Source organism: Balaenoptera physalus (assembly GCF_965194825.1).
Source record: "Balaenoptera physalus genome assembly, chromosome: 3".
NCBI classification, from domain to species: Eukaryota; Metazoa; Chordata; class Mammalia; order Artiodactyla; family Balaenopteridae; genus Balaenoptera; species Balaenoptera physalus.
In genome coordinates this window covers 83,964,368-83,980,250 of record NC_138890.1, presented here as the reverse complement: position 1 = coordinate 83,980,250, position 15,883 = coordinate 83,964,368, and the positions used below count along the sequence as shown (strand labels likewise).

Genomic DNA, 15,883 nt, shown 5'->3' with positions numbered 1-15,883 from the left:
ATGTATTTGCAGTATGTTGTTATACTATGGAATAGTTGATATCTCCTGAAGCATAATTCTAATTCTGTTCCTTGAACCTATAAAAATATTAGTTTTGAACACCTTTGAAAAACATGTTTTCAAAATAACCTGCTTTTCTATCTATACAAGTATTTATTTTAAAAGTATTTTTAAAACACAGGTAAAATTTTTACAAGATCACCTAAAATAATTTCATCCAGATGTAGTCAGTGTTAATACTCTGTCTTTCCTGATTTTTTTTTTAAATTTCATTCTGTTTATTGGCTTTTCACTTCTCAAGACTCTGTAACCAGGATGTAATCCAAAGCCCCTGATGAAGTCTTGAGGACACACTAGCCTGGCCTGTGCTTCCCCCATAACTGCATCTTTAGCCACTCTCTCCTCCTCTGCCCCTCTCGTTGCTCCAGATACTACACAAGTCTTTTGTTTGGGCTCTCAAAAAGCCAAGACTTTTCTTGTCTTGGTGTTTTGGAATGTGCTGTTTCCTCTACCAGCATATTCCCCTTCCAATGTCTTCATTTCTTGTTCTGTACTTCACTTGCAGAATTGAGTCTGTCATACTCCGCTATTCATTCCATCTATATTAGTCTTTATTAGTTTTATTTTATTATATTATTATTTTTTGTCTTCAGATCCCATGCCTAGTCTCCCCTTTCCCTTTCCCACAAAAATAGCCATTCAGTTTTATTAAGTATGTGTTTAGAGATACGTCCATCTTTGAAAGATGCATCGTGTTTTCTGTGAGTGCATGTGCTTTTAAGTGTCATTAATGGTATTGTGTGATATATCTCATTCAGTTTCTTTTTCCTTCCCAACACTGTTTTGGGATCCATCTATGTTGCTGTTTGCAAATCTAGCTTATTCATGCTAGCTCTGGGTAGCACTCCATTACATGTGTTTACCATACTTATCTTCCCCCAGTTACGGGCACCTATGCCATTCTGGGAGCAAACATCCTCATACTTGTTCTTTCATCCATCTCTTCACAAGGTTAATCCCTACTCCTCTTTTAGGTCCCAGTCTTAATGTCACTTCCTCAAAGTCACATTGCCTGGCATTTAGTACCATGCTACTCCCATTTCCTATCTAAATTAGGCCCATGGTGGGCTCCTGGTACATTTCTTGAAAATAGTTGTTATAGTTTGCAACCACATATTTATTTGCATGACCTTTTGTTTTGATGATTGTCTTTCTCACCAGACTGTGAGCTCTTTGGCTGTAGGGACTGTAATCTGTTCTCTTCATCACTTTTTCCTAGTGTTTAACATAATGCCTCTCACTCAATTGAGGTCATACTATATATAATATTGTACCTTTTTAACATTATACTATTACAGTTGTGATATAGAAGCATGTTTTAATATTTAATAGACTTCATTTTTTAGAGTAGTTTTAGATGCACAGCAAAATTGAGAAGAAAATAGAATTCCCACATACCCCCTCAACTCTCCACACATAGCCTTCCCCACCATCAACATCCAGCACCAAAGTGGTATCCTTTTTACAGGTGCTGAACCTTCATTGACACATCACTATCAAGCAAAGTCCATAATTTACATAAGAGTTCACTCTTGGTGTTGTACATTCTCTGAGTTTGAAAAAATGTATAATGACATGTGTCTACCATTACAATAGCATACAGAGTAGTTTCACTACCCTAAAAATTCCCTGTGCTCTACCTATTCATTCCCACCTATCCATTCCTCCCTTCCTACCCCAAACCCATGGCAACCATTGATCTTTCTTACTGTCTTCCCAGTTTTGCCTATTCTTTTCTTCAGTGTAATATAGTTGGAATCATACAATATGTAGCCTTTTAAGATTGGCTTCTTTCATTTAGCAATATGCATTAAGGCTCCTCCATGTCTTTTAATGACTTTATAGTTATTTTTTTTTAGCACTGAATAATATTCCATTGTCTGGATGTACCACAATTTGTTTATCTATTCACCTATTAAAGGAAATGTTGGTTGCTTCCAAGTTTTGGCAATTATAAATAAAGCTTTTATAGATATTTTGTATGCAAGTTTTGTGTGGACATAACTTTCAACTCATTTGAGTAAATACCTGGGAGTGCGATTGATGGATCCTATGATAAAGGTATGTTTAGAGTTGTAAGAAACTACCTTCCAAAGTGGCCATACCATTTTGCATTCCTCCCAGTAACTAATGAGAGCTCCTTTGCTCTACATCCTCCCCAGCATTTTAGTGTTGTCAGTGTTTTGAATTCTAGCCATTCTAATAGATGTACAGTAGTATCTTGTTTTAATTTACAGTTTCTAATGACATGATGTTGCGCATCTTTTCATATGCTTATTTTCCATCTGTATGTCTTTTCTGAAGAGGTGTCTGTTCAGATATTTTACCCATTTTTAATTTAATTTTCATATTGTTGAGTTTTAAGGGTTCTTTGTATATTTTATGTGCCAGACCTTTACCAAATGTGTGTTTTGCAAATATTTTCTCCCAGTCTGTGGCTTATATTGATATTTTCATTCTTTTAACAGTGTCTTTAGCAAAGCAGTGCTTTTTAATTCTAACGAAGTCCAATTTATCAGTGTTTTCTTTAATGGATCGCGCCTTTAGAGTTGCCTACAAAAGTTCATTGCCAAGCCCAAGATCACCTAGATTTTCTTCTGTGATATCTTCTAGAAGTATTAAAGTTTTGCATTTTACATGGAGGGCTACAATCCATTTTGAGTTATTTTTCATGAAAGGTGTAAGGTCAGGGTCTATATTCATCTTTTTTTTTTTGCCTGTGTCTATTCAGTTGTGCCAGTACCATTTATTGAAAGACTATCTTTTCTCCACTGATTTGCCTTTGTTCCATTGTCAAAAGTCAGCTGACTATTTGTGTGGGTCTGTTTTATGGCCTCACTATGCTGTTCCCTTGATCTATTTATCTAATCTTTCACCAATACCACATGTCTTGATTACTGTAGCTTTATAGTAAGTCCCAAAATCAAGTAGTGTCATTCTTCCAAATTTTTTCTTCTCCTTCAATGTTATATTGGCTATTCTGGGTCTTTTGTCTTTTCATAGATATTCATGAAATAACTTGCTGTGATTTTGATTGAGAATGTATTAAATCTGTAGATCACATTGGGAAGAACTGACATCTCAACAATATTCTGTTTTCCTATCCATGAAAATTGAATATCTCTCCACTTATTTAGCTTTTCTTTGGTTTCTTTCATCAGATTTTTGTAATTTCCATCATACAGATCCCATACATATTTTGTTAGATTTGTACCTAAGTATTTCATTTTGGGGAGTGCTTATGTAGATGGTTTGTGTTTTTAATTTCAAATCCAATTGTTTATTGCATGTATATAGGAAAGCAATTGACTTTTGTATGTTAACCTTGTATACTACAATCTTGCTATAATTGCTTATTAGTTTAGGAGTTTTCTTTGTTTTTGGAGGTTTACTACATATAAAATCATGTCATATATGAACAAAGACAGTTTTATTTCTTCCTTCCCAGTCTGCACACCATTTGTTTCTTTTTCTTATCTTATTACATTAACTAAAATTCCTAGTACAACGTTGAATAGGAATGGTAAGAAGAGACATACTTGCCATGTTCCTGATCTTAGCAGGAAAGTACCTAATTTCTCACCATTATGTGTGATTTCAGCCATAGGGCTTTAGTAGATTTTAGTTACTAAGTTGAGGAAGTTCCTCTCTATTCCTACTTTGCTGAGAGTTTTTACCATGAATGGGTGGTGGATTTTGACAAGTGTTTTTTCTTCATCTTTTTATAATATCATTTAATTTTGCTTCTTTAGCCTATTGATGTGGTTTCAAATGTTGAACCAGCCCTGTATACCTAAAATAAATATCATTTAGTCATGGTATGTAATTCTTTTTATACATTGTTGGATTTGATATGTTATCATTTTGTTGAGAATCTTTGCATCTACATTCTTGAGAGATATTGGTCTATAGTTTTACTTTCTTGAAATGTCTTTGGTTTTGTTATTAGGGTAATTTTGGCCTCATAGAATGAGTTAGGAAATATTTCCTCTGCTTCTGTCTCTAGACAAGATTGTAGAGTATTGGTATAATTTCTTCCTTATAATGTTTGGTAAAATTCATCTGCAAACCCATCTGGACCTGCTGTTTTCTATTTTGAAAGTTATTAATTATTTATTCAATTTATTTAATCAATAATAGGCCTTTTCAGATTATCTTTTTTTTTTTCCTTCTGCGAGTTTTGGTAGATTATATCTTTTAAGAAATTGGTCCATTTCATCTAAGTTATCAAATTTGTGGGCATAGTGTTGTTTATTATTTCCTTTATAATCCTTTAAATACCCATGGGATCAGTATTGATGACTCCTTTTTCATTTCTGATGTTAGTAACTTTTGTTTTCTCTCTCTTTTTCATTAGCCTAGCTTGAAATTTATCAATTTATTGATCTTTTCATAGAACAGGCTTTTGGTTTTGTTGATTTTTCTCTATTGATTTCTTATTTTCAATTTTATTAATTTCTTTGATTTTTATTACTACTATCCTTCTGCTTACTTTGGACTTAATTTGCCCTTCTTTCTCTAGTACCCTAGGGTCGGGGCTTAGGTTATTTTTTTAGATCTTTATTCTTTTCTAATATAAGCATTCAGTGCTATAAATTTCCCTCTAAACACTGCTTTCACTTCACCCTACAAATTAAGATAAGTAGTGATTTCATTTGCATTTAGTTCAAAATATTTTTTAGTTTCTCTTGAGACGTGTTCTAGGACCTTTGTGCTATTTTGAAGTATGTTGTTTAATCTACAAATATTTGGAATTTTCCAGCTATCTTTCTGTTATTGATTTCTGGTTTAATTTCACTGTGCTCTGAGAACGTCTATAGTATGATTTTTAAGGTGTGTTTAATGGTCTAGAATGTGGTCTGTCTTAGTGAATATTCTGTGATCTTGAGAAGAATGGGTATTCTGCTGTTATTGTGTAAAGTATTCTATAAATGCCAATTAGATCCAGCTGATTGATCATGCTGTTCAGTTCAACTACATCCTTACTAATTTCTGCCTGCTGCATCTTTCAGTGACTAATAACAAAGTGTTGAAGTCTCCACCTGTAATAGTGGATTTACCTATTTCTTCTGCATATTTACCAGATTTTGATTCACATATTTTGATGCTCCGTGGTTAGGCCAATACACATTAAGGATTTTTATGTCTTCTTTGAAAATTGGCTCTTTTATCATTATATAATAACCCCCTTTTTATTCCTGATAATTGTCCTTGCTCTGAAGTCTGCTGTGTCTGAAATATAGATACTCTGGCTTTCTTTTGATTAGTGTTGCCATGATATATCTTTCTCTATCTTCTTACTTTTAATTCATATGTATCTTCATTTTTGAAGTGGGTTTCTTGTGGACAACATATAGTTTGCTCTTGGTTTTTCATCCATTCTGACAGTCTCTGTGTTTTAATTGGTGTATTTTGACCATTGACATTTAAAGTGATTATTAATATAGTTGGATTAATAGCTACCATATTTGTTGTTGTTTTCTATTCATTGCTCTTATTCCTTCTCTTTTTTTTTGTCTTTCACTCTTTTTGCCTTCTTTGGTTTTAATTGAGCATTTTATATAATTCCACTTTCTTTCCTTTCTTAGCCTATCAATTATATATTTTTCCCCCCAGTGGTTGTCCTAGAGTTTGCAGTAGACATTTACAACGAATCCAAGTCCACTTTCAAATAACACTACATCATACCTTGTTTTATTGTGCTTTACTTTAGTGGACTTCACAGATACTGCATTTTTTACAAATTGAAGATTTGCAGTAACCCTGTGTCAGGCAAGTCTTTTGGCGCCATTTGTCCAACAGTATTTGCTCACTTCATGTCTATGTCTCACATTTTGATAATTATCACAATATTTCAAACATTTTTACTGTTATTTGTTATGGTGATCTATGATCAGTGATCTTTGATGTTACTACTATCATACACTAAAATCTCAGATGACAGCATTTTTTAGAACAATGTATTTTTAAATTAAGGTATGTACATTGTTTTATGAACATAATGCTATTGCACACTTCATAGACTACAGTATAGAGAAAACATAACTTTTACATGCCCTGGGAAACAAAAAAATTCGTGTGACTTGCTTTTTTGTAATATTCACTTTATTGCAATGGTCTGGAACTGAACCAGCAATATCTCTCCAGCATGCCTCTGTATCGCTTCACTGGGTGGTGCGAGTCTGTTATAACAAAGTATTCTTAATTCTTTCCTCCCATCTCTTATATTATTGCTGTCATTTATTTCATTTATCCATAATATATAATGACCATATACATTGTTGCTGTTATTATTTTAACAAAACTATTGTCTGTTAGATCAATAAAGAATAAGAAAAAAAAAATTTTTTTTAATTTACCTTCACTTATTCCTTCTCTAATGCTTATTTTCTTTAAATACATACAAGTTTCTAATCTGTATCATTTTCCTTCTCTCTGAAAAACTTCTAACATTTCTTGCAAGATCACTGACAACAAATTCCCTCAATTTTTGTTGGTCTGAGAAAGTCTTTATTTCTCCTTCACTTTTGAATGATGGTTTCTCTGGATATAGAATTCTAGGCTGGTGGGTTTTTTTCCTCTCAAGACTTTAAATGTTTCAATCCTCTCTCTTCTTGCTTGTATGATTTCTGAGAAATCTGGTGTACCTCTTATTCTTTCCCCTCTATAGGTAACTTTTTTTATTTCTAAGCCTTTTTTTCAAGATTTTTCTTTATCATTGATTTTCTGTAGTTTGAATATGATGTCCCTAGGTGTTGATTTTTTGGCACTTATCCTGCTGAATGTTCTCTGAGCTTTCTGGATCTGTTGATTAGTGTCTGACATTAATTTTTGGAAATTCTCAGTCATAATTGCTTCAGATGTTTCTCCTTTTCCTTTCCCTCTTCTCCTTCTGGTAGTCCCATTACATGTATGTTATTCCATTTATAGTTGTACCATAGTTCTTGAACATTCTGTGTTACTTTTTTCAGTGTTTATTCTTTTTCTTTTGTTTTCTTTTTCTTTTTCTTTTTTGAATTTTATTTTATTTTTTTATACAGCAGGTTCTTATTAGTTATCTATTTTATACATATTAGTGTATACATGTCAATCCCAGTCTCCCAATTCATCCCACCACCACCACCGCCCCCCCCTTCCCCTCTTGGTGTCCATACGTTTGTTCTCTACATCTGTGTCTCTATTTCTGCCTTGCAAACCAGTTCATCTGTACCATTTTTCTAGATTCCACATATATGCATTAATATACGATACTTGTTTTTCTCTTTCTGACTTACTTCACTCTGTATGACAGTCTTGAGGTCCATCCACGTCTCTACAAATGACCCAATTTCGTTCCTTTTTATGGCTGAGTAATATTCCATTGTATTTATGTACCACATTTTCTTTATCCATTTGTCTGTCAGTGGGCATTTGCGTTGCTTCTGTGACCTGGCTATTGTAAATAGTGCTGCAATGCACGCTGAGGTGCATGTGTCTTTTTGAATTATGGTTTTCTCTGGGTATATGCCCAGTAGTGGGATTGCTGGATCATATGGTAATTCTATTTTTAGTTTTTTAAGGAACCTCCGTACTGTTCTCCATAGTGGCTGTATCAATTTACATTCCCACCAACAGTGCAAGAGGGTTCCCTTTTCTCTACACCCTCTCCAGCATTTGTTGTTGGTAGATTTTCTGATGATGGCCATTCTAACCAGTGTGAGGTGGTACCTCACAAATCAAAACCTCATTAGTAGTTTTGATTTGCATTTTTCTAATAATTAGTGATGTTGAGCAGCTTTTCATGTGCCTCTTGGCCATCTGTATGTCTTCTTTGGAGAAATGTCTATTTAGGTCTTCTGCCCATTTTTGGATTGGATTTGTTTTTTGAATACTGAGCTGCATGAGCTTCTTATATATTTTGGAGATTAATGCTTTGTCTGTTAATTCGTTTGCAAATATTCTCTCCCATTCTGAGGGTTGTCTTTTCGTCTTGTTTATGGTTTCCTTTGCTGTGCAAAAGCTTTTAAGTTTCATTAGGTCCCATTTGTTTATTTTTGGTTTTATTTCCATTACTCTAGGAGGTGGGTCAAAAAAGGTCTTGCTGTGATTTATGTCAAAGAGTGTTCTGCCTTTGTTTTCCTCTAAGAGTTTTATAGTGTCCGGTCTTACATTTAGGTCTTTAATCCATTTTGAGTTTATTTTTGTGTATGGTGTTAGGGAGGGTTCTAATTTCATTCTTTTACATGTAGCTGTCCAGTTTTCCCAGCACCACTTATTGAAGAGACTGTCTTTTCTCCATTGTATATCCTTGCCTCCTTCGTCATAGATTAGTTGACCATAGGTACGTGGGTTTATCTCTGGGCTTTCTATCCTGTTCCATTGATCTATATTTCTCCTTTTGTGCCAGTACCATATTGTCTTGATTACTGTAGATTTGTAGTATAGTATGAAGTCAGGGAGTCTGATAACCTCCGGCTCCATTTTTTTCCCTCAAGATTGCTTTGGCTACTCAGAGTCTTTTGTGTCTCCATACAAATTTTAAGATTTTTTGTTCTAGTTCTATAAAAAATGCCATTGGTAATTTGATAGGGATTGCATTGAATCTGTAGATTGCTTTGGGTACTGTAGTCATTTTCACAATATTGATTCTTCCAATCCAAGAACATGGTATATCTCTCCATCTGTTTGTGTCATCTTTGATTTCTTTCATCAGTGTCTTATAGTTTTCTGCATACAGGTCTTTTATCTCCTTAGGTAGGTTTATTCCTAGGTATTTCATTCTTTTTGTTGCAGTGGTGAATGGGGGTATTTCCTTAATTTCTCTTTCTGATCTTTCGTTGTTAGTGTATAGGAATGCAAGAGATTTCTGTGCATTAATTTTGTATCCTGCAACTTTACCAAATTCATTGATTAGCTCTAGTAGTTTTCTGGTGGCATCTTTAGGATTATCTATGTATAGTATCATGTCTCAGTGTTTATTCTTATCTGTCTTCTGTTTTGGAAGTTTCTGTTGACATATCTTCAAGCTTCAGCCTTATCCAGTCTTACAGTGTTTTGTTTTGTTTTGTTTTTAACCTCTGGAATTTCTGTTTGGTTCTTTCTTACAGCTTCCATCTCTCTCTCCTTGTACTGTTAATGTGTCTTGCATGTTGTCTATTTTTTCCATCATATTCCTTAGTATTTTAATTATATTATTTTAAATCCTCGTCTGAGAACTCCAACATCTCTGACATGTATAATATCTGAGTCTGATTGATGCTTGCTGCTGCTTCTCCTCAATTTTTTTTTTTTTTTTTTTTACTTTTAGCATGTCTTCTTTTTTTTGTTTTTTGTTTTTGTGTTTTTTTGTTTTGGAAAGCTAGACATAAGATATTGGGTAAAAGGAACTGAGGTAAACTGGTCCATTGTAATCCCCTGTTATTATACAGAAGCCCTATTGATGTGGTAGTGAGGTGTGGGGGAGGGAAGCATTCTATATGCTATGATTAAGTCTCAGTCTTTTAGTGAGCCCAGATCACTGGGCTATGATCTTCACAAATGCTTCTCAGGTGCTTTTTTCCCCGTTTAGGTGATATAAGAAAGCTAGAGGGGGCTGGAGTTAGGCAATTCCCTTCCTTCAAGTCAGACTTTGGGGACATTTGGGTATTGCCCTTTCCCCACTTGATTAGACTCTGGTAAAATAGTCATGAGTGCAGCCTTTTGTTCAGGGAAACAAATTGCTCTGGGCTTATTGTAAAATGGTTATTTTTCCCTTCTTTCTGGAAGCAGGATGGAATTTTTCTGTGATCTTTCCCCTAAGATCCTGGTGGGGCTCCTGGTGGTGAAACTCACCAACGTGTTTGGCCACTCCCGCCCCAGGCTCAGGCCTCCTGGAGTTGTGTTTATCTTTCAAGCTAGTTCATGCTCAGTCTCCAGCAATTAGTCAATTAGCCTTGAAGTGTTCCTATCAGACACTGGCTTCAGAGTGAGTTTCTGAGCAGTTTCTGTGCCAGGTAAGCTTTGGTTTTCTGTGTCTGCTTGTGGCTCTAGTTTTCAGGGTGGTTATCTGTCCAATGACCTTCCCTGGATCTAAGAAGAGTTGTTGATTTTCAGTCTTTCACCTTTTTTCGTGTGAGAATGGGAGTGACAACTTCCAAGCTCCTACGTGTCAGACTAGAACCCAAAGGTCTAGAAGCATTATTTTTAATTGCTGAATAGTATTTCATCATGTGGATGTATGTCTAACTCTTGACAAGATTTTCTTTTGAAAGAAGAAACGATCTTTTAGTTCAGTCAGAGACCCAAGTATAAATATCACAGAATTTTTTGCTTTTTTACCCTGGGAATTCATTTTATTTTACATGTTTGTAATTCTATTTATTAACTTAGGCTTTTTAGATTCTTCTTATTAAGTCTTCCCTTCCATACCTTCAGGAGTAAATATGAAGTATTTGATGGTAATCATTTTGGAGCCTTTCCACTTAAAATTTTTACATGAATCTAAAAGCAAAATTTAGTCATTTATTCTACAAGGAAACTATCTTTATTTTGGGTTCTCTTCAAGAAGGCACAGTTCATTAACTAAATAAATTAATGAGCATTTGAACTTTTATTTTACTTTTAGTTATTAAGCTTCTTAGTAAGGATTGCCTTAAATTCTGCTAATCCCCCAGGTGTGGGTCCTTATCACTGAAAACCTGGAACTGGGTAGCAGGGTAGGTTGCTTGCTTTAATCTGCTTGTGTGTTCTCAGGAAAGCAGCATTTCACTTTTCCCGCTCTAATGGAGTAGTCAAGGTCATTTCATCGTAGGTGAAATCTGAAATGACACTCTGCAGCTCATCATACTCTGACTTAAAACTTTAAAAAAAGCTGTATCTATTGGCTGTAGTTTATAAATATCAAAATGGTTAGGCCATTCATGATGGCCGTTATCTTGCTCTCTCTACATCCCCAGCTCGACCAGTCCCTGTTCATCCACATGAGTAGCCAATTCTTTTCATTATAGGGCTCAATTAGTCCCTGGTAACTGATGAGCCCACCTGACATCAATTCCTCCCAGAATGGTAGCCTCCTTCTCTCCCAAGGAGCAGAGCCTGCTGCCATGTCCTCTCCACCATCTGCTGCACCTGGTAGGGTGTGGCTCCAGCACCCTTTTAAGCTCTCCCTGTCCAATAAGCCATTGATGTTTCTGTTGCTGTCTCTGGGCTCTTTCTTCAGTCTCAAGGCTGGCCCACTATAAGGCTTGTAGGCCTGCAAGGTGCAGCCCAACACTTTATATTGTTTTTTTGTAGTATTTTTGAGGTTTTCGATGTTTGGTCAATGTAATAGATTTAGGAATGGTTTTCTAACAACCTTGAGATAGTCAGTAACACACTGTGTTGGACCTGAGTGTATGAGTATAGTAATAAACAGTTCAGATGGTTGTCTTCTTTCCCCTATGGCAGGGGTCCCAATATTGGTCCGAGGCCTGTTAGGAACAGGGTCGCACAGCAGGAGGTGAGCTGTGGGTGAGCAAGTGAAGTTTCATCTGCCACTCCCAGTCTCTCCCCATCGCTCACATTACCACCTGAGCCATCCCCCACCCCATCCTTGGAAAACTTGTCTTCCACAAAACCTGTCCCTGGTGCCAAAAAGGTTGGGGACCACTGCCCTATGGAACCATTAAACTATTAGGAGGGCAGAGAATGCCTTAATATCAACAGTCTTGATTTTCCTTGTATAAATATGATTAGGTGGATAAGGCCTTAGAAGATCAGCCCCCCATGAAATCTGCATTCAGAGTCCTGACTTTTGACCTTGATGCTTATCTGAAACTCACTTGGACTGGAGGTTGTTTATTTTTTATCCTCATAATATACTTTATTTTTCCATTTTTGAACTGTATCTAACATTGACATTTAATGAAAGACATCTGTGTAGATTTTTCATTTGGTTAAAGGAAGGAATGTAAAAACATGAAAGAAAAAAAATCAGTGAGTCATGTATTTCAGTTTTCCAGTGTTTCTGCAAATTCTGTAGACATTTTAAAACAATGCTGTCCAGTCAAGCTTTCTGCGGTAATGGCACTGTTCTTTTGTGCTATTCAGTATGATAGCCACTAGCCATATGTGGGTATTGAGCCTTTGAAATGTGGCTAATATTTTTAAAGTACAGATTTTAAAACTTTATGTAATTTTAATTAAACTTAAGTAGGCACTTTTGGCTAGTGGCTACCATTTTGGGTAGCACAGACTTAGACTTTTGTTTATTGATTGGTTGGTTTTCTTAATGTCTATAAAATTGTGTGTGTGTGTGCCGTGTTGCAAGAAAAGTTTAAGGACAAGTCTTTCATCCAAAGAAAGCTATCCAAAAGAGAAATTGGCACAAAAACTATAGACTTGGTTATATATAGAACCTGAAAGAATTGTCCAAGAGATAGTTTAAACCATAATAAATTTGGTACACAGATTAAATGGACTTCTTCCCAGAACAGTGGAACAGCAGTCTAGGAATTGAAAACAGTGTCCGCTAACAGGAGGGAGAAAGAGAGAGGGCCAGTGGGGAGAGAGAGAGAGAGAGGAAGGGAGGATATGGATAAATGTAGGAGTTATTTGTTGAAATTTTAGAAATTCTAAACGAGATATTATTACTGCACTGGCTTTCTAATACAGTAGGGGAAAAAACTAATCTGCTTTCTATAGTGAACACTCATGAGTTACAGTTAAATAAACAATGCTCTGCAAAATCTGCTTATTCCTCCATGAAAATTAACTTTCAGATTAAAGATGGAAAGACCTAAAAGTAGAAAATAAAAAGAGTTAAATTTACAGATTTGGATACTACTGAAAGTGTTACATAATTCAGATCCTTTATGATAAACTCAAGGGTTTTTCCAATTATTGGTGGTCCTAAAATATAATTTGAAATTAAAGAATCTACCTTCCTGTAGTGTAGTCTGGTGTAAGGGGATCTCCACCCTGTGGGAAGGTGGCAAATTGTGATGCTGGGAGAGGAGGTCAAGCAGCAGTGCCTGGGTGATGTGTAAGGAGTAAGACCTCATCTAGGTGGGCAGTAATATTTTTTTTCCTCTCCAAAGCTTTATTTCTCTCTTACTTTCTTTCCTTCAACATTTATTTTTCTCTGATTACATTTCTCTTGCTTTTTATCTATCCCAAAGGATTATCATCCAGTTCTATGGGCATAGTAACATATTTAAATGTTTTGACCAGTTAAACCCAAGCAAAACAAAACGCAAAGCCCCATCTTACCTCAGTCAATCTGTTAATATATTTCGTTTCACCTTTATCTACTTCTTAGCATTTCTGAAGCAACTGTGCAGCTGTTTACTTCCTTGGAGAGAAAAAACAGATTGCCCACAATCTGCCAGATTTCAGTATTGTGGTCTGGGTGTGACATTTCTTTATATAATGATTCCAGGAGAACATACTTACTATATTTACAGTTTAAAATGTAGGAGCACCACAACAGTAACATAGAAGGAGTTTGAAAGTTTTAGATAATGAGATGCTTAGCCTGGTTTGGACAGACTGCACTGGAAACTAATTCCTAAAACCCATGTGGGTGTATGGAATTTTCGCCGGGTCAGTGGCATTTGGGAGGATTAAGATAGGAGGAAGTGTTGAATTCCAGAGGTGGGACATGGCAGTATTAGAAAAATATTTCTGTTGCATCTTTTGATGTGCTGGGGACAGAATAGTAAAAGGGCTTAACAGCAAGAATACTTAATCTCACACCTCATTATTTATTTATTTTTAACATCTTTATTAGAGTATAATTGCTTTACAACAGTGTCTTAGTTTCTGTTTTATAACAAAGTGAATCAGCTATACATATACATATATCCCCCTATCTCCTCCCTCCTGTGTCGCCCTCCCACCCTCCCTATCCCACCCCTATAGGTGGTCACAAAGCACCGAGCTGATCTCCCTGTGCTATGCGACTGCTTCCCGCTAGCTATTTTATATTTGGTAGTGTATGTATGTCCATGCCACTCTCTCACTTCGTCCCAACTTACCTTTCACCCTCCCCGTGTCCTCAAGTCCATTCTCTACATCTGCATCTTTATTCCTGTCCTGCCCCTAGGTTCTTCAGAACCATTTTTTTTTTTTTTTTTTTTAGATTCCATATATATGTGTTAGCATACGGTATTTGTTTTTTTCTTTCTGACTTACTTCACTCTGTATGACAGACTCTAGGTCCATCCACCTCACTACAAATAACTCAATTTCATTTCTTTTTATGGCTGAGTAATATTCCACTATATATATGTGCCACATCTTCTTTAACCATTCATCTGTCAATGGACACGTAGGTTGTTTCCATGTCCTGGCTATTGTAAATAGAGCTGCAATGAACAGTCTGGTACATGACTCTTTTTGAATTATGGTTTCCTCAGGGTATATGCCCAGGAGTGGGATTGCTGGCTCGTATGGTAGTTCTATTTTTAGTTTTTTAAGGAACCTCTATACTGTTCTCCATAGTGGCTGTATCAATTTACATTTCCACCAACAGTGAAAGAGGGTTCCCTTTTCTCCACACCCTCTCCAGAATTTACTGTTTGTAGATTTTTTGATGATGGCCATTCTGACTGGTGTGAGGTGATACCTCATTGTAGTTTTGATTTGCATTTCTCTAATGATTAGTGATGTTGAGCATCCTTTCATGTGTTTGTTGGCAATCTGTATATCTTCTTTGGAGAAATGTCTATTTAGGTCTTCTGCCCATTTTTGGATTGGGTTGGTGGTTTTTTTGATATTGAGCTGAATGAGCTGCTTGTATATTTTGGAGATTAATCCTTTGTCAGTTGCTTCATTTGCAAATATTTTCTCCCATTCTGAGGGTTGTCTTTTCGTCTTGTTTATGTTTTCATTTGCTGCGCAAAAGCTTTTAGGTTTCATTAGGTCCCATTTGTTTATTTCTGTTTTTATTTGCATTTCTCTAGGAGGTGGGTCAAAAAGGATCTTGCTGTGATTTATGTCATAGAGTGTTCTTCCTCTGTTTTCCTCTAAGAGTTTTATAGTGCCTGGTCTTACATTTAGGTCTTACATTTAGGTATTAGAGAGTGTTCTAATTTCATTCTTTCACATGTAGTTGTCCAGTTTTCCCAACGCCAATTATTGAAGAGGCTGTCTTTCTCCATTGTATATTCTTGCCTCCTTTATCAATGATAAGGTGGCCAAATATAAGTGGGTTTATCTCTGGGCTTTCTATCCTGTTCCATTGATCTATATATCTGTTTTTATTCCAGTACCATACTGTCTTCATTACTGTAGCTTTGTAGTATAGGCTGAAGTCCGGGAGCCTGATTCCTCCAGCTCTGTTTTTCTTTCTCAAGACTGCTTTGGCTATTCGGGGTCTTTTGTGTTTCCATACAAATTGTGAATTTTTCTGTTCTAGGTCTGTGAAAAATGCCATTGTTAGTTTGATAGGGATTGCATTGAAACTGTAGATTGCTTTGGGTAGTAGAGTCATTTTCACAATGTTGATTCTTCCAATCCAAGAGCATGGTATATCTCTCCATCTGTTTGTATCATGCTTAATTTCTTTCATCAGTGTCTTATAATTTTCTGCATACAGGTCTTTTGTCTCCTTAGGTAGGTTTATTCCTAGGTATTTGATTCTTTTTGTTGCAATGGTAAATGGGAGTGTTTCCTTAATTTCTCTTTCAGATTTTTCGTCATTAGTGTATAAGAATACAAGAGATTTCTGTGCATTAATTTTGTGTCCTGCAACTTTACCAAATTCATTGATTAGCTCTAGTAGTTTTCTGGTAGCACCTTTAGGATTCTCTGTGTATAGTATCATGTCATCTGCAATCCGTGACAGCTTTACTTCTTCTTTTCTGATTTGGATTCCTTAATTTCT

General features: G+C 35.8%; 1 protein-coding gene and 1 long non-coding RNA gene across 9 annotated transcripts in view; both read left to right on the top strand.

Moving 5' to 3' along the window:
• LOC309657870 overlaps positions 1–15,883 on the top strand; it is an 849,451-nt gene that overhangs the window by 265,703 nt on the left and 567,865 nt on the right. The gene's annotated exons all lie outside the window — the stretch shown is intronic.
• KCNN2 (potassium calcium-activated channel subfamily N member 2) overlaps positions 1–15,883 on the top strand; it is a 324,148-nt gene that overhangs the window by 224,577 nt on the left and 83,688 nt on the right. The window contains exon 1 of one of the 8 annotated variants that reach the window (XM_082455747.1): positions 8,585–10,031. The exons of 5 other annotated variants lie outside the window; for them this stretch is intronic. Coding sequence is in view for 1 of the 3 variants with exons in the window: in XM_082455746.1 (XP_082311872.1) it covers positions 11,412–11,515 (104 nt within the window). In the remaining 2 variants the exon portion in view is untranslated. Of the gene's footprint in view, positions 1–8,584; positions 10,032–10,070; positions 11,516–11,551; positions 11,654–15,883 lie in introns of those variants that run through there. 2 more of the 8 variants (XM_082455746.1, XM_082455749.1) reach the window with 2 other exon arrangements.